Consider the following 20,598-nt stretch of genomic DNA (forward strand, 5'->3'; position numbering starts at 1 on the left):
AACAGCCATTCTGGAGGAATCAGGGTAGGTAAGGTCTTGTAGCATTTGAGTAGGCTGAGAGGAAAGTGAGATAGTAAGTACATTGAGTGACATAATTTCAATTTTAAATATTTTGATAGGTTGACAAGATGGACTGAATCTATCAAGTTGAGATGTAACAAGGAATGATGTCTTCCACCCGGGTCCACCTGGGCCCAAGAACAGCTAACCTCAGAACTGCAAGGTGTGGTTTATCAGGTGTGAGCATGATACAACTCTTGGGAATTTCTGCAGGTGGAAACTTAGTACAAGTGAATGATTATATATTGCTGTATTACCAGAAGTGTAGCTTCAGAACAAGGCAAGTGGCAGTCATACTCTGGGCTGCACAAGGTGTTAATTTGTGGGTACTACTCTTTTTTTTTTTTTTTTAAGATTTTATTTATTTATTTGACAGAGAGAGACACAGCGAGAGAGGGAACACAAGCATGGGGAATGGGAGAGGGAGAAGCAGGCTTCCTGCGGAGCAGAGAGCCCGATGTGGGGCTTGATCCCAGGACGCTGGGATCATGACCTGAGCCAAAGGCAAACGCTTAACGACTGAGCCACCCAGGCGCCCCAAGGCACTACTCTTTTAAAAGGATATGGGATGGCATGGACCATGACTGGAGAGAGGAAATTCCTCTTAGCAGCCTCAAATACAGGTTAAACAATCACTTGCTGGGGATGTTGTTCATAATATTCATTTATTATCCTTTTAATGTCCATGGGGTCTGTATTGATGTTCCTGCTTTCATTTTTGATATTAGTATTCTCCGTTAGCCTGGCTAGAGGCTTATTAATTTTATTGATCTTTTCAAATAACTAGATTTGGTTTTGTTGATTTTCTCTATTGATTTCATGTTTTCAATGTTATTGATTTGTGCTTTAACTTTTATTCTAATATATGCATTCAATGCTAGAAATTTCCCTCTAAGCAGTGCCTTTGCTGCTTCCCACAAATTTTGGTAAGTTGTATTTTCATTTTCATTTAGTTGAAAATATTTTAAAATTTCTCTTGAGACTTCTTCTCTGATCTATATGCTATTTAGAAGTATGATGAGTAAACTTGGGAAAATACGTTTAACCTCTTGGGAGCACCAATTTTTTTCCAAACTATAAAATGAGGACAATCAGATCTATTTCAGAGTTGTGAAGGCTGTAATGCTTATGGATGTGAACACATGGGGTAAAGCACAGTGTATGATCTAAACATCAGGCATTATTATCAATTTCTACTTTGAATTTAAGATTCTAGTTCATGTGTTTTACCAAGGGCAAGCCCTTGCCTACAGATGGTAGCCAATTAAATAGTTCTCATCCTGAAAATTAAGCAGACATTTCTTTCTGTTTCAAAAATCTCGGTGAGGCTGGCTAAGGCTTGTAGATTTTTGTCTTTAAAATGGGCAGTGGTCTAGAGATCCCCACATCCCACACCCCAAACCTTGCTCTTGGATGCTCAGACTGAGTTTGGCCTATTCCCTTAAAAAAATTGCTAGTCTAAGTTTTTGAGACTCAATATAAATAAATTACCTTGTTATATGTACATATCAAAATACTCCCTCTCTCTCTGCTGTTGTTGTTTTTAACAAAACCTTTTAACAAAGAGTTTTGTTGGGACAGTTTTGATTTTTGTACTTAACAAAAAATCTAGATAGAAGAATATTGACTAGTAAAATATAACAAATCAGACCTAAGATTGCTTTGTCATGTAGTAATTATCAAGTCCTCCCTACCATGAGTTCTCTATTATGTCAAGAATTCTAGAAAAACTATAGATTCACAGCCACATAGTTAATCGAGTGCTTCAACCATTAAAGGAAGATTTTGGAGACCATATACTGCATTGTGGGGAGACAGAAGGATTTTGGTTCCAGGTTGCAGTCTTGATCACGTCTCCTGCTTGCACTCTCTCCCCATGGAAATGACTGCAGAAGAGAGAAAATGAGAGAGAAAAATATATTTCAAGAATAGGCAGACAAGAGCTATTAACAAATTTCTGGAGGGCGCCTGGGTGGCTCAGTTGGTTAAGCGACTGCCTTCGGCTCAGGTCATGATCCTGGAGTCCTGGGATCGAGTCCCGCATCGGGCTCCCTGCTCGGTGGGGAGTCTGCTTCTCCCTCTGACCCTCCTCCCTCTCATGCTCTCTGTCTCTCATTCTCTCTCTCTCAAATAAATAAATAAAATCTTAAAAACAAAAAAAAGCAAATTTCTGGAAATACTGATGGGCAGTGAAAACCATGGAGAGGAAGCTGAAGCCCAGAAGGAGTAACGTGGAGGTAGCAGTCGAGGTGGGACCAGATTTTTAAAGAATGAGAGTTAGTGATGGGTGGAAAGCATGGTGATTAGTGGAGGGACTGTCTACAGAGCAGGAGACCACTCATCCCCTCTTGTGTGCCAGGCCACCAGCTCAGTGGGCAGGTGCAGAATAATAGCATTCCTGGGCTTCATCCCCAGGCAGAAACTCAAGAATAGCTGCTAAAGAATTGGAGGGACCTGCTTAGAGAGGCCCAGAGCTTCACTAGTCTGTTCCAATCTGCACAGGGCAAAGCAAAGCTGTTCGGTGACAAAGTAGGCTTCCTACACTAATTAGTCTCATCCCTCACTCTGAAATGGGGATGGACAGGCCAAGGTCTGCAACAGAAAAAGACAAAATGAACTTCATGGGAGCAGCTGACCAGGGAGAAAAACAGAGATAATTTAGGGAACAGAAGAGGACTTACAAAAATCCAATTTGTATCCTCAGGTATTGCATTCATGAGATGAAAATAGGCTGGCATGAGAATGGAACCATCAGGAAGTAAGAAAGCCTAGAGCTGTTTACCACATATGCTTATTCTGCACACATCCCCCCACCACCCCCACATATACAACCATATCACACACACGAACATCCTCTCACACATTACACATATCACACACACACAGATACCCCAGATATATACCACACACACACTAAACCATACATGCACATCACACTACATAGCACACCACACCCACATAACATACACCCACATACATGCTACACACAGACTCATACACCCCACACCCCAAAGACCACACACACACACACACACACACACAGAGGATTCTCTAGGCCTCCAGGGTACCATGGAACTGAATTTTTAAAAAAATGCTGTCAATGCAATCATTGTATTTAATTTTAATGGGCTATCTTCTTTCTTCTTTTTCTTGAAAAGGGTAAGCCCCACTTTTCACCAGCGAAGATAAAATATTTACTCTTTATTTCTTCAAGAGCACTGATTTGAATCTGTAACTACTGCTAGTAGGCTCTTCTTGCTGGTTCTTTGAAGTTAAACAGCAACAGCTCCTAATGATTCTAATGATTATACATGGGATCATCAGAAACCCCAGATAATTTCCTAAGATCTGTGTCATGAGGGAGAATATACTAATATATCATCTGTACAAGGTCATGGTAAATGGTATAACACGAAAAACACTTATTTTCACCGGCCAGTGGGGCCCAAAGACAAAGATCTGGCTTCGTGCTATGTCGACGCGGTTCCAAGCCAGTGCCAAGCTCAGCTGGTCTGGGGCCGATGCGTTTGTTCCTGGAAAGGCAAGAAACGAGGCTTTTCTCACTCCAGGCCTGGACCGCCCTGGTTTGGCAGGTGCTGGGTGGTAAGCACGGGCTTCCCTGGGTTGGCTCACACCAGCCTGGAACCAAGCACTCTTGTCTTTTCTCTTGTGCCTGAGTGACTACTCAGGCCCCAAAGCTAAGAAGTTCATGTTCTCAAAGAGTTGCCTGGGAGGAGGTTGGGGGCAACCTCTTTCCACGCCTACTTGGCTTGGTCTCCCTAGAAGGGACAGAGGAGGTACCCGGTGACTCCAGGACCCTCATCTGCAAGAGGGCAGGAGCCCTGGGACTGCCCTGGCATCTGCCAGGCCAGGGCAAGAGGTGTTGCCCCTCCAAACCAAAGGTGAGTACAGGCCAAGAGCAAGAGCCCCCAGCGGCAGGGAGACCAGCACAGGACTACCAGGCCTCTGGCCTGATGGTGACATTCTCCTCTCTCCTCCCTGCTCCCTTATTGTCCCAGAATAGCCAAGAGGCATGGAGGAAATGTGTGTCCTAAAGCGACCCCATGAGTGGCCAGGTCGCAGCCTGTTATTAGGAGCGGGATGGGGAAATTGAACACAACCCTGTGGGATGCAGTGATAACAAATGAAAAATGGTTCGTGGTCACCTCTATGAGGAAACCCTTTAATGATAGACGAATAGAAACTGGTCTGCCTTCAGCCATCACGGGCCATTGGCACCAACAAAAAACACACCTTCCCGGGAAACCCATCATGAACTTTGTCATTCTCCATGACATTATACTGAGATAACTCTAGGCAGCCTGGTGGGCTGGGGATTCTATCTACCAATAGACACAGTTCCTGGCAGAAGAGGGAGTGGGGTTTCCTGGCCATGAGCAAAGCCCCAGGCTAGGCCAGCACCAAGAGGCCAGGAGTCACTCTTTCCTGAGAGCTCACCTTTCAACAGGGCAGTTAAAATTGCCATCTCGATGTCTTGCTGACCCTCGGCACCCATCCTAAACACGGTGACCTGAAAACGGGTTAATCATGAAAAGACTAGGTAAAGCCAAGTTGAAAATGAAAGGGAGAACTGGGGTGTTTTTTAAAAAAAGGACCATAGAAGGGCGCCTGGATGGCTCAGTCATTGAGCATCTGCCTTTGGCTCAGATCATGATCCCGGGGTCCTGGGATGGAGCCCGGCGTTGGGCTCCCTGCTCGGCGGAAGCCTGCTTCTCCCTCTCCCACTCCCCCTGCTTGTGTTCCCTCTCTCGCTGTGTCTCTCTCTGTCAAATAAATAAATAAAATCTTAAAAAAAAAAAAAAAAGGACCATAGAGCCTGACGTGTGATGCAATGATTCTGAGAGTGCAATAATTTTAAACCAGGTGCTTTTCATTTCCACGAGGGCCAGCATTGCCCATCCAGGCTCTGAGTCCTTGCCTGGATCCCTATTTTATTATTTTACCCAATCTGCTTCAACACCCTCAAGAGGAAAAAGCCCATTCAGGATCTATGTACTCCAATCTCTAAATCGCTACCAGAGATGACACAATCATTTCTACTCAGAAACATGCTCCATTCGTAGGAAATTTGTAGATTTAGAATTTTAAGGGGCTGCCTTATGAGTGTCTTCTCCTACCAGCATAATTCGGGAGGGCAAGGAGTGGGAAATAATTACTGTATTTGGAAAGTGAAGGAACAGAATTTTGTAAGCACACCTAAGAGGGTGTGTCTGTCACCCCTCAAGCCTTTACATATGACTAATGTCATAAACCTCAGAACGGGTGTGATGTGGGTGGCATGGTGTCAGCTGACGTTTGCTAAGATCTGAAAGCACCCGGGTCCCTCCTCTGCGCATGCGTGTTCTGCTTCCATCACGTGGGCAAAACAGCCAGTGTGGTAGGGATTTGTGAACTGCCCCTTGGCGAAGCCTAAACTAAAATATGAACAAGTCCATCATGCACACATGGGTAGAATTAGCAAGGAAACATAACTCTCTCTGTGGAGCTGGTTTGGAAATAAACTCAAGACACTTACGAGTTCTTTCTTTTTCATGCACTCCATTATAATTGCAAACAGCTGATGCGATTGGGTCTTGTCGTAATTAAATGTTTTCTGAATGGTAACTAGAAGCTGATCCTTGAGGGATTCACTTATTACCCTGTTCAAAGGAAACGCGAAAGGGAAGAAAACAGCACGAGTTAAATCTGTACGGGAGTAAATCAGACAGCTCTATGTCCGTCTGGTGTCTTTGACTTGAATCTTTACCATTGGAGGGAATCCCAGGGTAGTAGACAAAAAGGGACTGCAGTCAAAAACTGCATTCACACGTGTCCTAAATTCCAGGCTTGTTGAAAACCTTATAAGGGAAAATGCAGTTGGAGGAGAGTGTATTCCCCCTAGAGAAAGAATTCCGTAAGAAACATCAGGCTCTTGACGGCTCCCTCACATGCTGACCTCAGAAAAAGGCAGAGCTCTAGTAAATCTTCATTATTTAGCATTTTTGGAATGGCTAAATGTATCATTAAAGTTTTCTTCTTGGCCTGACAAGAAGGCAGTTAAAAACCCACCCTCTGTAGCACATCAGAAATCCTACCCTCCTTCTTCACAGTACTTGTGTGCAAAAGACAGAATGTCCGAGGCTCGTCCACTGCCATCACAAACCACCACGGGGACCGGAGGGTCTTCTCGGAGATACTCCAAGACAATGGAAACCACGTTAGGGCCTCCTTCCACCACCAGACCCACGAGGGGCACACCCTGCCCCAGTCCTGCAACATAAAACACATTCATCGTAGAGACCGATGTCACAGCACACGTTATGTGGGAGGGCGAACTTGGGCCACCATCATCAGTCCGTCAGTGACTAACATGTTCCCCGAGTCCTCCCTCTGTCTCCGTCAGATAATAGGACTCTTCAAGAACCCAGGAGGAATAGGCTAACTTAGGGAGGCAGAACCCACAGGGTGAACTCTGAAAAGCAGGAGGTAGCTGGAGGACTTCAAGAACCGGAGATTCTGGAGAGCAAAGACAGTGGGAGTGGAGGAACCACCAAGACACATTTGTCTACTTAACAATTTTACCCCAGACTGGGCAGGACAAGGTTATATGTTGAGCATGTTTCACCCAGGGTCCCTTGGTTGTGATGGGAGTTACTTGACAAGCATTTTAATGAATGGCAAGTAGGAGAAATGTCCTTTGTCTCATAGTTCTGAAGGCCTTCAGATAAAATCTGCTAGCATAGGAGGAGGAAATCTAAACATTTCAAGTGGCCAAATTCAGAGTTTCTGGTTTGCTTCCATGACGCATTTCTATAGTCAGGAAGTCTTAAAAATTTTTTGAACACCTTTGTCTTCTCCCACCAGGATAATCTCAGTTAAGTTCATTTCAGTGAATATGCACTTAGGGTCTGCCTTGTGCCAGGCCCTGGCCAACAGATACTGGAAAAATGGATCAAGATGATGTGGACCCTGCCTTTGAGATTCCCAACCCAATCAAGGCTTGCCATTCTAGATCCTCAGGAATAGGGTAGCCAAATCACTTTATTTTCTTGAAACGGGGTAAAATTGGTTCTTCTTGGTTTACACTGGACTCCCCAAAGCTCCAAGCTGTGAGAGGTGACGACTGAGCACCCCTTTGCTGTCCCTGCCCCACTCAGAGCCCTAGGCAAAGGATGACAAAGGGAAGCCCACAAGTCACATGGCCAGATGAAGTTGGGTAGTGTGAAAACTTACAAGTCCAAGACAATGAAAAATGTGAGGACAAAAAAGTCAGTCTTCAAGCAGTTTATCAATTGAGATTTGAATCTTGGAAATCCACAGTCCCCTTAGCAGGCAAGTGTTCTAACCACTATAGGCCCCCTCATTAACCTTGACGATGACCATCTCCAGGGCTTAGAGTGGCTTTCACAAAAATCTTATCAGTAATGGTAAAAACAAAATACTCTTTAAAATCTTTTCGTAATATTTTGGCAATAAGAACCGCTGGAGTATGAACGTGTTCCAAGAGATGACACCAGTTATTTTCATTCTAACTGGTATTGTTTCATCTGGTTGCGGTTTGTTCCTTTCTCTTGAGCTTGAGCTCACCATCTCCCTGTGGGCGGCAGCTCCACTGCAGGGCTGTACCATCTGGACCAGCACAGGTGGAGCCCTGAGGAGCAGACGGTTCCTGCAACCGTGTCTACAGGTTTCCCCACCCAGCCCGCCTTAGTCTACACAGCTATCTAATGTAACGATCACACTAACACTTAGTTGATGGAAGGAATCCTACTATGTCTTTGAGTGACAAGTTTTCTTCCTGTTCAGACATTACAAAAATAACTACGGTAATTATACTGGGCAACGTGGTGGGCAATGCCATCACCATGGCAACCGCTGCAGGGCTGTTTCTTGCACCGTCCCTCCCTGTGAACCTGGGGCAGAGCATCACCATACAGCTCAGGGATTGTGATTTGACAGGTGGCCAGGGTGAGGGGGCTAGACAAGTCTGTTGATCTGTTGATCTGATAAGAAGCAAGGTGAAAGCTCTCAACACCCTTGGGAAGTTTCCTTTTAGCCCAGGTTTCATGACAACAGCGGCAGCCCAGTGCCCATGGCCTTCCCTGGAACTTACTTGTGTTAATCTTCTGCAGAGAGATGTGCTTTTCCAGCTGCCTCCGCAGCTTCACCTCAGCACCGTATTTGCCCAGGGTACCGTTGTCAGCCAGGATGAAGTGAGTGTGCGAGTTGTTGAGCAATGAGAGCTTGCTCAGGGGGTTGGACATGGTCTGGTACACTCTCGTTACCTGACAAAATGCACAACACAAATCCGAGCTGCAGAACTCAGACGTGAAGACCCACAGGGGAAGCAGGAAGAACAGATATGTGTACAGTGGCTGCTGGGTCTGATCGTGCACTTAAACCGACTTCCACTTCCCTGTCCTCTCTATTGAAGAATTTCTTTTTGTAAATTTCTATATTACATTAGAAAAAAATAAGTTATTTTAGATAACGACAACCCAGCATTTTAGATAGTGATGGCCCAGCACTTGCATTCCTGGGCATTTACTGCAGAGAAATGAAAACTGACAGTAACACAAAATCCTGTACATGGATGTTTGTGGTAGCTTCATTGGTGATAGACAAACTGGAAACAACTCAGATGCACTTGAACAGGTATGTGGCTAAACAAACAATGGTACATCCATACCATGGAATACCACTCAGCAATAAAAAGGAATGAACTATTGATACACACGACCACCTGGATGGATTTCTAGGAATGTGGAGTAAAAAAAAAAATCCTTAAGGTTACGAGTACATGATCCCATTTATAGAACATTATTGGAATAATAAAATTATAGATATAAGGGGCAGATTGGTGGCTGCCAGGGGTTAAGGAGGTAATAGGGCTGGGAATGAATTAGGTATGGATATTAAAGGGCAACATGAGTGATCCTAGTGGTGATGGAAATGTTCTGCATCTTGGCTGTATCATTGTCAGTATCCTGCCTGTGATACTGTACCATAGTTTTGTAAGATGTTACCACTGGGAAAGGGGGGCAAGGGCATATGGGACCTCTATTATTTCTTACAACTGCAGGGGAATCCACAATTATCTGAAAATAAGGACTTTGATTTTAAAAAAAATTGCCAATATCTGGGAAGAAAACACTTACATCCTTTCCAACCAGGTCTTCCTTATTTTCCACGATGCCCCATGGAGCAATTCCTATAGCACAAACCCGGCCTCTGGACTTGGAGGAGTGGTCTTTTAAGGCATCCCCTACGTGGCTGATAACACCTGTAAGCAGCCATGAATCATATTTTTAGACCCATTACCTCCCATCATATCTTTATTTATGAACTTTAGGGACCCCTTCTCTGAGCCACTCCATTCCCTATGGAATAGGGTTGAAGCATAATGATCTTCATCATTAAAAGAAAGTATATCGAAAGTCTGAGTTCATAATACTAGTCATTCTGCATTAGCTCTTAGAAAAGGGAAACCAAAAACCAAAACCCAAAAACCAAAGCAATGGTGCATGGACTTCCTTTACAAATTTCTGAGGCCTAAAGATGGAAGTAAGTGGGGTTCCTTGGCAATTCTTGGCTGCATTTAGCTAAAATTGGGAGTCAGACTGCCTGGCATGTCCCTAACCTCTCCCTGCCTCAGTTTCCTCTCCCATAGGACAGTGGAAAGGATTGTCAAGGGCCTCAGGGCTCAGTTTAAGGAATGGCACATCATGGGTGCCAGAAAGGTTGACCATTATCACAATCATATCAAAATAACAAACGAACTACTGGATAAAGATTTCACTTCTGTCATAAATATTGTTAGGTTGCAATACGTTTCATTTTTTTATCTTAATTATTTGAAAGCTCTATGGGAACCACTATGACTTCTGGGTTTGTATGTTTATTGCAAGGGAATAAGGCTGCTCTTACCGGTACTGACGCCCCCAGTGAAGATCCAGGCTCCAGTGGTCATGGCAGCCTTGATCAGACCTCTCCCAAAGACCTGTTTCAGCTTGGGTTGCATCTCAAAGTTCTGGAGGCCTCCGTGCACAGATATTAAGAGCTTGGGAAGTTCCAGCTGCCAGTCTTTCACCATAAGATGCAGCAGTGAATCTGGCTTGGTGTCATAGGATACTCTGATAAACTGCAAAAGAGTATGTGACACTCAGCCCCGTGCTTGGTTTTCCTCTCGTAGCACAGGGAAACAGGGCTACTGCTCTTGTCCAAGCAAAAGCTATCTTGGCTTTCTGTTCCTCTGTGTGAGTCTGTGGCCAAGTGAGGGAAGGAAACTTTGGAAGAGTTGCCAGATTTAGCAAATAAAAATATAGGACACTCAGTTAAATTTGAATTTCATGTGAACATTGAGAAATGTTTTATTGTAAGTATGACTTAATGCCATATTTGGGACATACTTATACTAAGAAGTTATGTTCTTCTGAAATTCAAATATAACTGGGTGTCCTGTGTTTTACCTGGCAACCCTTGATCTTGAAGAAATCAATTCTAAATTTGACTCAGCTAGAACCATGGCTCCAGAGGTCGGACAGAGCAATGCTGAGGGAGTGGTCCACTGGCCACACTGAGTGGGTGCTGAGAAAGGGGATCCTGGGCCAACCTCTGGACTTGACCTTCCCCCCAAGGTGAAGAAGAGGTTAATGGTCAGGTATCTGCCTTGACCCCTATGAACCACTTCTTTGTGTCCATGCCGATATGTAAGGTGCCATTCCAGAAGTCCCTATGTTGTGCTATTTGGAATACAAATGAATTTTATGCACAATGATGTTGGGCAAGTGGAATAAAATGAAATTGCAAAAATGATCTGACTGGGCATGTGGGAGTATTATTCAGAATTAGCTGAAAGGACTCACAGTGTTAACGCCTCCCCTCTCTGGCAGGGCTCATCAGAAAGGCAGAGGGCACTCCCTGTTTACAGGCAAATGTGAAAGACCTTAGTCTTCTTGGGCCAGCTGAATGCCGGCCCAGGGAGGCTGTGGATGGACTTCAGAGGGAAGTTTTTTTTATTTCCAGACACTCCTAACCTATTTAAGGGGGGTGGGGGCTTGAAGGTCCACAGCCATAAAAAAACAAAACAAAACCCCAAACAACCCCAAAAAACAAATAGCATAATTTCTCACTCATCACTGGAGATGGAGTGATGAGTATGGTTGCAGACTTGGGCCGGAGCATGATTTGTGGATTCACAATTCTGGTATGAATTTAGTGACACTACATGTTTGTTGTTGTTGTTGTTGTTATTTTTATAATAGTGCTCAGTTTCCAAATCTCATGACTAAAAAGTTGAATGTGCAGATATATTTCTTGCCTTTGCAATGAAATATCTAGGAAGACTGAGCCACATCCCTGAAAGAAGACCCAGGTGTCTGCGTGTCTGGGGGTCTGGGAGGCTGGGCCTCTGATGGAGACTGTGGGCTCAGCAGCATCCCTTCCGAAGGCCTCTCTTACCATGGCTTTATTAGAGTATCCGCCACCCTGGAATTCAAGAGTTCCATAGGAATCTGTTGGGTAGCTCTGGGTGTGTTTGCTGACAGACCATTTTTCGGGCTGAGTCTCCACTTGTTTACTTTCCTCTTCATTTTTGCTGGATGTTATACTTGGCAGAGGGGGGATATGCTGGTTGGTAAGCTGGCCGCAGCAACACCTGAAAACAAAGGTAAAACAGTATTTCTATAACATTTTCCTCCTTAAGATGAGTTAATCTAAACAGAAGGGTAGCACCCGAATAGGGGCAGACTAACACCTTACTTACCTGGCTTTGTAGGGATAGAAATGCCCCTTATGATGGCCTTTTCCAGATAACCAACATGTATCTATTTATACACCAGTCTGTTTAAAATATATTGGATGGTTGCCCTTCCTTACTGAAGATATTTTAACTCTTTTTGATGTCTTGAAAACATCAATATGGGCATCAATTGTTGAACATTCTGTGACAAAGTATAACCATGCCTTCCAGATATAGAGATGACCTCCCAGGATTTTTCAATATTGTTGAATTCTTCTGTTGTTCTGTAAAACATTTCTCTACATAAGTCACATTGAGAATATATTTCTTTTGCTGCTTATACTTTTATTATCATATTTAAGAATCTTTTGCTAAATCCAAAGTCATGAAGATTTGCTCCTACGTTTTTGCCTAAGAGTTTTATAGTTTTAGCCTCTTCATTTAGGTTTTTGAGACCTTTTGAACTAATTTTTATATACGATGTGAAGTAAGGGTGTAAATACATTCTTTTGCATCTTGATATCCAGTTGTTTCCGTTTCCATTTGATGAATAGGCTATTCTTTCTCCATTTGTTTTGGCAACCTTGCTGAAGCATTGATTGTCCATAGTTGTATGGGTATTTCTGGATTCTCAATTCTATTCCATTGATCTGTATGTCTTTCAGTATGTCACTACCACACTACTTTGATTACTGTAGCTTTATAGTAAGTTTGGAAATTAAGTACTGTGAGTCCTCCTACTTTGTTCTTTTTTTTTTTTTTTAAAGATTTTATTTATTTATTTGAGAGAGAAAGAATGAGAGACAGAGAGCATGAGAGGGAGGAGGGTCAGAGGGAGAAGCAGACTCCCCACTGAGCAGGGAGCCCGACGTGGGACTCGATCCTGGGACTCCAGGATCATGACCTGAGCCGAAGGCAGTCGCTTAACCAACTGAGCCACCCAGGCGCCCTACTTTGTTCTTTTTTAAATAAGATTGCTTTGGCTATTCTGCATCTCTTGCAGTTCCGTATCAGCTGGCTTGTCAATTTCTACAAAGAAGTGAGCTAAGATTCTGATAGGGACTGCACTGAATCTGTAGATCATTTTGTGAATATTGTCATCTTAACAATGTTAACCTGTTCTGACCCATGAATATGGGCTATATTTTCCAATTATTTAAATCTTTGTTAATTTCTTTCAATAGTGTCTTGTACTTTTCAGAGTAGAGGTTTTGCACTTCTTTTCTAAGTTGATTCCAAAGTATCTTATTCTTTTATTTATTTATTTTTAATTTTTTTTAAATTTAAAGTAGGCTCCAGGCCCAGTGTGGAGCCCAGGGTGGGGCTTGAACTCACAACCCTGAGATCGAGACCTGAGCTGAGATCAAGAGTCCAACGCCTAACCAACTGAGCCAGCCAGGCACCCCAGTATCTTATTCCTTTTGATGATACTGTGAATGAAATTGTTTTGTTAGTTTCACTTTCTTATTGTTCATTGCAAGTAGATAGAAATACATATGATTTTTGTATATTGATTTTGTTTTTTACACTGCAACCTTACTGAACTTGCTTGTAAGTTACAATTTTTTTTTAGTGATTCCTTAGGATTTTCTATATATAACATAATGTCATCTGCCAATAAAGATAGCTTTACTTCTTCCTTTCCACTATGGATGCCTTTTATGTCTTTCTTCTAATTACCTTGGCTAGGATCTCTTATACAATTTTGAATAGAAGTGGTGAGAGTGGACATCTTGTCTTTCTCTGATGTTAGGGGCAAAGCATCCAATCTTTCACCATTAAGTAGGATGTTAACTATGGATTTTCATAGATGTCCTTTATTGGACTGAAGAAGTTCTATACCTATTTCCTAGGGTTTTTTTTTTAATCATAAAAGGTGTTGCATTTTGTCAAATGCTTTTTTGCTGTCAACTGAGATGATCATGTGATTTTTGTTTTTTATTCTATTGATGTGATGTATTGCATTAATTGGTTTTCTGATGTGAAACCAACCTTGTGTCCCTAGGATAAATCCCAGTTGATTATGGTGTATAATTCTTTTTATATGATGCTAGATTTGGTTTGATAATATTTGTTCAGGATTTCTGCATCCATACTCACAAGATATTGTTGTATAGCTTTCCTTTCTTGTGATTGTCTGGTTTTAATATCCAGGTAGTATTGGCCTCATGAAACTGGAAACTGAGTTGGGGAGTGTTCTCTCATCTTCTATTTTTTTAATTTTTTGTGAAAAACTGGTATTAATTCTTTTAAAAATATTTGGTAAAATTCAGCAGTGAAGCCATTACTTTGTGGCTAATTTTTGATACTAATCCTATGTCTTCATTTCTTATAGGTCTATTCAGATTGTGTATTTCTTCCTGAGTTAGTCTGGTAGTTTGTGTCTTTCTAGGAATTTGTCCATTTCACCTAAGTTATTTAATTTATTGTCATCGGTGTATAAATCATAGCATTTCTCTGTATACATTTCTATTTCTGTAAGATTGGTAGTAATGTCCTTTCATTTCTGATCTTAGTAATTTGAGTTTTCTCTCTTTGTTTCTTCATCAAGTTAGTTAAAGGTTTATGAACTTTGTTGATCTTTTCCACGAACTAGCTTTTGATTTCATTTATTTTTCTCTATTGTTTTAAAATTTTCTATTTTATTACCTTCCATTTTATTCTTTATTATTTCCTTCTGCTTCCTTAAGATTTAATTTGCTCTTACTGGTCCCAGAGGGGGAAGGAGCAGAGCTCTTTTGGTACAAACAGAGTCTAGCCTTTCTTACTGAATTTTTGTTGGCTTTTTTGAATAGATATTTCTTTATTTCCTATTGGCCCTTGGGACCATTTCCAGGGACTTTAAATGGTTGTTTATTCACTCCAGGGTTTTTTTTAGCCCATGCTAGAGAATGCATGCAACTCACAGAGGACTCTCATGTGTGAGTCCCTGAGGCCCATTCTGCTTCTTCCCCTGCGTAGCCACTTGGCTGTGTGGGGGACTGCAAAGCAGCAGGTGCTAAAGAGGGCTGGCATAGGTAGTTTCCATCAAGGAGGATCTAGGTGCCACTGAAATAAGAAAGGACATTTATGTGCAACAAAAGGAAGACTTTTAAGATCTTTGGCATTGTTCCCCTAATGCATATTTCTTGCCCTGGGGAGTAATCACTGGGGTTTAAGCAGGGAGAGCAATCTATGGGGTGGTGGTGGAAAGGGCGAGCTTGGGGACATGGCAGGGCTGAGGATGTATGCATCAAATTTGACCTAAGTGCGCTCTGTGTCAGTGATCCTACATGCATGGATTTCATATTGGGTGAACATATGGATAAATCGTCCTTCCCTGGCTCTCCAAACTCCGCTCATAGCTATTGTCCTAAGAGATGGGAAGCTTTAGCTAAATTCATCTCCTGTTACTTTCACAGCTTCAGAAGACATACTGTTTATAACAGATTCATTTTCATGTAGGTGAATGAAATTGACATTTTGTGTACAAAGTCAGCCTTTTCATAGAGTTACATCTAGTTCATTTAACCACTCAGATCTTTCCCATGGTGGAGGTACCTGTTTATCTAAATAACATTATGAAACTCTAACAGGAGGCTATGAAGTTACCCTGGAAACCTGTCTAAAGTTGTCAGCATCTCGATCTCCCTAAGACTAGGAGGAACACTGTGGGCCCATCTGGTTATGAGAGCTCATGCTAGATTAGGATGAGGGCTGGACAGCAATCTTTTCTGCATCTTAACAGAGAAGCTTCTTAGCTGAAGTATTCCCCAGTTAATGCCTCCCATGGGGAATGGATTCTGGCCATTCTTCTTGTATCCTCTCCCCCCTCCCACAAACACACAAAGAATAGTTGCTGGTGCCTGGTAGACAAGTGCTGGTTTGGATAATGTCTTAGTTGTGACTTCCAATTTACCTGTTAGGGTCTTTAGTGCTGGGAATTACAAAGATACATTCTCGTTTGCAAAAGGTTTTCTCTATCCAAGCTTTCTGTCCCTGGAAGAGAAAGAAATGAAAATTAGACTGATATGTTCCCAAACTATAGTCAGAGTTCTTTCTTCTACTTTTATAAGACCACTGTGCCACTACCCGGAATTCTGCCCAAAACATCTGAATAGACGCCTCCAGTAATGGTGGATGCAATTCTTCAAGGATTTTAGCTCTGGTTCCTTTTCAGAGAAATGGCTTGGAGGTATGTATTCATGGTTTCCTTAGGGCTACAAAACCTAGGCTTTGCATGCAAGTCAGAGTCTGCAAAGGGGGCATGATGCCACCCTGGAGTAAGCCAGTGCCCCGACAAGCCCTGGTGTGAATGTGAGTTATTGGTGAAGCCAACAAATTCTGCGAGTCTCTGATTAAGACTTCATTTTGCTGTCAAGAACCTCATCTTCTGTGGGCTTCTAGGCACCCACACACCATAGTAATTTTACAAGTGCACTCTAACTCATGCTCAGATTCACTGAATGTTACTTTTATAATTAAAACTATTGAAAGTTGTAAGGAAATGGGCACTCATATAACACTGCTGCTGCAGCTGGACATTGGTACAGTCTCTATCAAGGGCAATTTGGCAATAATATCAAAATTACAAAGCATATATCTTTGGACACTTTGTATTTTACTCTACTGATATGCCTGAACACATGCAAAATGATACACGTTCAAGTTCATTTATTGCATTCATTATTTATGATATCAAAAGACTGGACATCACCTACTCTCTACCGGTAAGGAATTGTTACCTGTGTTATGGAAGAGTCATCTGTGGAATTCTCTGTGGCTATCAAAAAAAAAAAATAAGACTTTTTCTCTGTATCAATAGGGAAAGATCACCAAGCTATAGTAAGTGAAAAAGGAAGACATGGAATAATCTCTAGGGTATTGTCACTCTGTTACGGGGAAGAAATACATATATGAAAATACACTTGCTTGAAGATAGACACAATATCCTAGGAAGGGTTCACAAGGAGCAGCTAACACGGTTCCTCCAGGGGGTGGGGGATCTGGAAGCCTGGGGGACATGGGTGAAAAGGAGACACTCACAGACTGGGTGCTCTTTTAAATTCTTGAAAAAGACTTTATTTTTTAACCACAGTTCCTTGTTCCCACACATGCATAGCTTCTGTCATTATCAGCACTGTCCACCAAAGTTGGTTGTTTACCAAGGTTGAACCTACACCGACATTTCATAATCACCCCAAACCCATAGTTTACTGAAGGATTCACTCTTGGTGTCATATACCCTATAGATTTGACAAATGTATAATGACACATATCCACCATCACACTATCATACTGAGCAGTTTCACTGCCCTAAACATCCTCTGTGCTCTGCTTTTCATCCCTTCCTCCCCCACCCCAGCCCCTGGCAACCATTCATCTTTTTACTGTCTCCATGGTTTTGCCCTTTCCAGAATGTGATATAGTTGGAATCATATGTAGGTAGCCTTTTCAGATTGGCCTCTTTTACTTACTTATATGCATTTAAGATTCTCCTATGCCTTTCCGTGCTTGATAGTTCATTTCTTTCTCATGCAGAGTAAGATTTCATTGTCTGGATGAACACCGTTTATCCCTTCACCCACTGAGGCTGGTGGCTTCCGAGTTTTGGCAAACACAAATAAAGATGCAGTAAACACCTATGTGTAGGTTTTGGGGTGGACTTAAGTTTTCCCTTTTAAAATTTTGGGGTTTTTCCCCTTAAAATTTCTGAAGTATGTCAATGTATTAACTATTTAAAAATAGAAAAAGTTTGTCTGAAATGCAAAAGTAAAATAAAGCAAATTTTTAGAAAGAGAAAAGCCCCTGTGCCCCTCTAACAGTTGGGTTGCTGTCATTTTTCATTTGCCAACCTCTTATTCATCTATGTCCGTTTGTGGAACGTGTTTTTTGTGCAAGGTGCTGTGCTGAGTCTTGGACAGGGTAGCGCCCGCATGTGCTGAAGGAGGTTGGCAGCCCGGGGTGGCTTTCTGGAGCCGAGGGAGGCAGGAAGAAGACCTGACCACTTTACCGGGGAGCCAGCCTCCTTCTCTGTATCTCCTCGAGGCCTGGCTCAATGTGCGTTGTGACATTTGTGTATGTGCGACGTGTGTGCTTGTGTGATGTATTTGTGCACGTGTAGGATGTATGTGTGGCATATGAGTGTAGAGTGTATGGTGCATGTGTGTGTGTGTGTGGTGTGATATGCACAATGTGTGTGGTGTGTGTCAGGCATGTGGCATGTATGCTATGTATCACGTGGTGTGTATATAATATGAGTGTGTCCCTGAGGGTGGGCTGGCAGGCACAGGGAAATGGAACAGTCTAGCATGTGAAAGCTGGAGAATCCTGAGCCAGATCTTGGAGAAACCATGGAGGGCAGAGCCTCATGTTCTTGGCCGCTGTCCCACAGTCCAGGGAGCATCACAGGGTGACTTATGACCTGAGGGTCTAGTGGCCCTCACCCGCCTGGGCAGCAGTGCTGATTTAGGGGTTCCCTCGTGTCCATGGATGTCACCTCCTCAGAGGGTAGCAGCAACACCCACGCGTCACAGAGGCTCTCCCCAATGAGGTCATGTCAAGGACCCAATGCCACATTGGTTGCTCCACAGGGAGTCCTAGCCCCAGTCTTAGGCATACAGAGACAGTCTAATCAGGATTTTCATCCTTCTGGAGGGACCTATGGGGCCCCAAGCCTTTCTGGGAAGATCGTAGAGTCAGCCGGTCACTTGGCTTCTTTTTAAGTAATAGGAAGGATTATAATTCAAAATCTTCCCTAGGGGCCTTCAAAAAAGCGGTGCTGTATGCCTTTCTCTCCAAATAATTTAAAACTTGAAAATTACATTGCTAATGAGGGGAAAGTGGCCACATCAGCCCAGAGGAGAAAGTTCAGAGTGGCAAGCCCTGGCCCCACCCCTTCTCATGTGGAGTGTTCTAACAATCCTGCAAAATAGCTAAGCAGAGAATCTGCTGTCTGGAGAGAAAATATGCTTTCCCTTTTGTATGTCCCTCCTCACTTCCCAGAGAGGGTTGGAGGGCCCCCCACTTTTTATATAGAGTTCACAGTATTTGGACTATATGCCTTCAGTTAAAGACAATAAGCTCTAACAAATATTGAACTCCTATGAGTAGGCTAGTTTTTCACAGAGACATAAGATAGCAATTCTGAAATTACTTTCTGTGTATTCTAGGACAGAACAAAGAAATCAGTATATTGTGGATAATGGGAGCTGGGTTCCTCACTACTGGAGAAGGATTACAAACATGGGAAGTGGGGAAGGTTAGAACAAATCCCTGTAGCAGGGGATTGAAATCGAGATGATCAGTATGAACCCATGGTTTTTTAATGTGTAGAGAGAGAAAAATTTATATAGATATAAGTGTGTGTGGTCCCTCTCTCCACACACACACACACACACACACACACACACACACACACACTGAGTATATATAACATATTGTATTAGTTACCTATTGCTTAATATAACAAATTGTCCCCAAACTTGGGGGCTTAAAACAATAAAATTTATTATCCCACAGTTTCTGCAGACCAGGAATTGGATGAGACTTAGCTGGGTGCTTCTGACTCTGTGTCTCTCTCAGGGATTCAATCAAGCCCTGGGTGGGGGTTGTGGTCTCATCCGAAGGAAATCCACTGGGGAGGACCCATTCCTAGCTCCTTCACATGGCTGTTGGCAAGATCCAGTTCCTCTCAAGGGTTGTGGCCCAGCACCTCACTCAGTTTCTTACCATGTGAGCCTCTCCACAGGGTGCCTCACAACATGGTGAGTGACTTCCATCAGAGGGGGGAGCATAAGAGTCACACAAGACAGAAGCCACAGTCTCTTTAAAGAGTGATATCTCATCACTTTTGCTATATTCCATGCATTGGAAGAGAGTCCCCCAGTCTTGCCCCTCACACTCAGATGGAAAGGATTACTGTAGGATAAGTGGACATTAAACTTTTTCTATTACAGTGTGAGTGCCTGACATTAAGCCTTTGAGTGCTGAGGCTTCCATGTTAAAGACATCCATCTCGAATAAACATATTGCCAGGTGCGTGACACAGCAACTAGCAAAACAACCAAATAAAGAACTGGGCTCCCCCCACTCACCAAGCTCCCTCTTTCAGAAAGCCCTGGGTGACCTAGATACCTGACCATTGCCCTTCCTGTGCCCTAGTTCTCACTTGCATGCTTGAAATTAGACATAGAGAGTAAACCCTCAAAACCCTAGACACCCCACCTTTGGACTCTAATAAAGGTAGAGTTCTAGGTCTGCCCTCAATCTCTATCTGTGACCTTGCTGTGTGGTCCTTAGGTGTGCCATATATCCTCCAGGCTTGTGAGTAATAAATCTCATTCCTCAAAGTTTCTTGTTGGTTTTTGCTGAAGTGCATAGTGCAGTCATGATAAGAATGACAAGGGCTGGTCCAGCCACAACATTAGTCCCATGGGAGGGAACATCTGTGCAGGCTTGCTGTAAGTAACACAGGCCCTGGCAAGTGCCTCGGATATTCCGAGCCAGGAGCATCACTAGCAATAGGCTGGGACCAACACAACAATTTCAAAGGCATGAATATCAGGATATCACAAATGTTTCAGAATGCTAAAAGTTGAGGCTAAAAGTTTGAAGAGTAACAGGGCACTTACATAATAGGTAACAGGGCACTTACATAATCTCATAGAATCTCTCACAGATATTTACTAATTACAAAGAGGAAATTAATGGCTTAACAGTGGAGAAATATGGGGAACACCACCTAAAACCAAGTGAGCATCCCCAGTAATGGAACATATACTCACCTTGAGCCTCCCGATAAAATGCAAAAATGCCAA

The 20,598-nt window shown here is 42.9% G+C and overlaps 1 protein-coding gene across 1 annotated transcript in view; it reads right to left on the reverse strand.

The window, feature by feature from the left end:
* The window catches only part of TRPM1 (transient receptor potential cation channel subfamily M member 1), a 78,943-nt gene extending 63,051 nt beyond the window's left edge, over positions 1 to 15,892 (reverse strand). Inside the window, exons 1-9 of the mRNA XM_045901700.3 lie at positions 15,699 to 15,892; positions 11,521 to 11,716; positions 9,988 to 10,201; positions 9,219 to 9,343; positions 8,174 to 8,345; positions 6,156 to 6,330; positions 5,597 to 5,720; positions 4,519 to 4,591; positions 3,493 to 3,593 (exon numbers count right to left, since the gene is read on the reverse strand). Of these exons, the coding sequence (XP_045757656.2) occupies positions 3,493 to 3,593; positions 4,519 to 4,591; positions 5,597 to 5,720; positions 6,156 to 6,330; positions 8,174 to 8,345; positions 9,219 to 9,343; positions 9,988 to 10,201; positions 11,521 to 11,716; positions 15,699 to 15,892 (1,374 nt within the window). The remainder of the gene's footprint in view (positions 1 to 3,492; positions 3,594 to 4,518; positions 4,592 to 5,596; positions 5,721 to 6,155; positions 6,331 to 8,173; positions 8,346 to 9,218; positions 9,344 to 9,987; positions 10,202 to 11,520; positions 11,717 to 15,698) is intronic.
* Between the last annotated feature and the right edge of the window lie 4,706 nt (positions 15,893 to 20,598).

This window comes from Mirounga angustirostris, unplaced genomic scaffold (genome assembly GCF_029215605.1).
Source record: "Mirounga angustirostris isolate CCGP_5_RB_7025 unplaced genomic scaffold, mMirAng1.0.hap1 SCAF_9, whole genome shotgun sequence".
Taxonomy (NCBI): Eukaryota; Metazoa; Chordata; class Mammalia; order Carnivora; family Phocidae; genus Mirounga; species Mirounga angustirostris.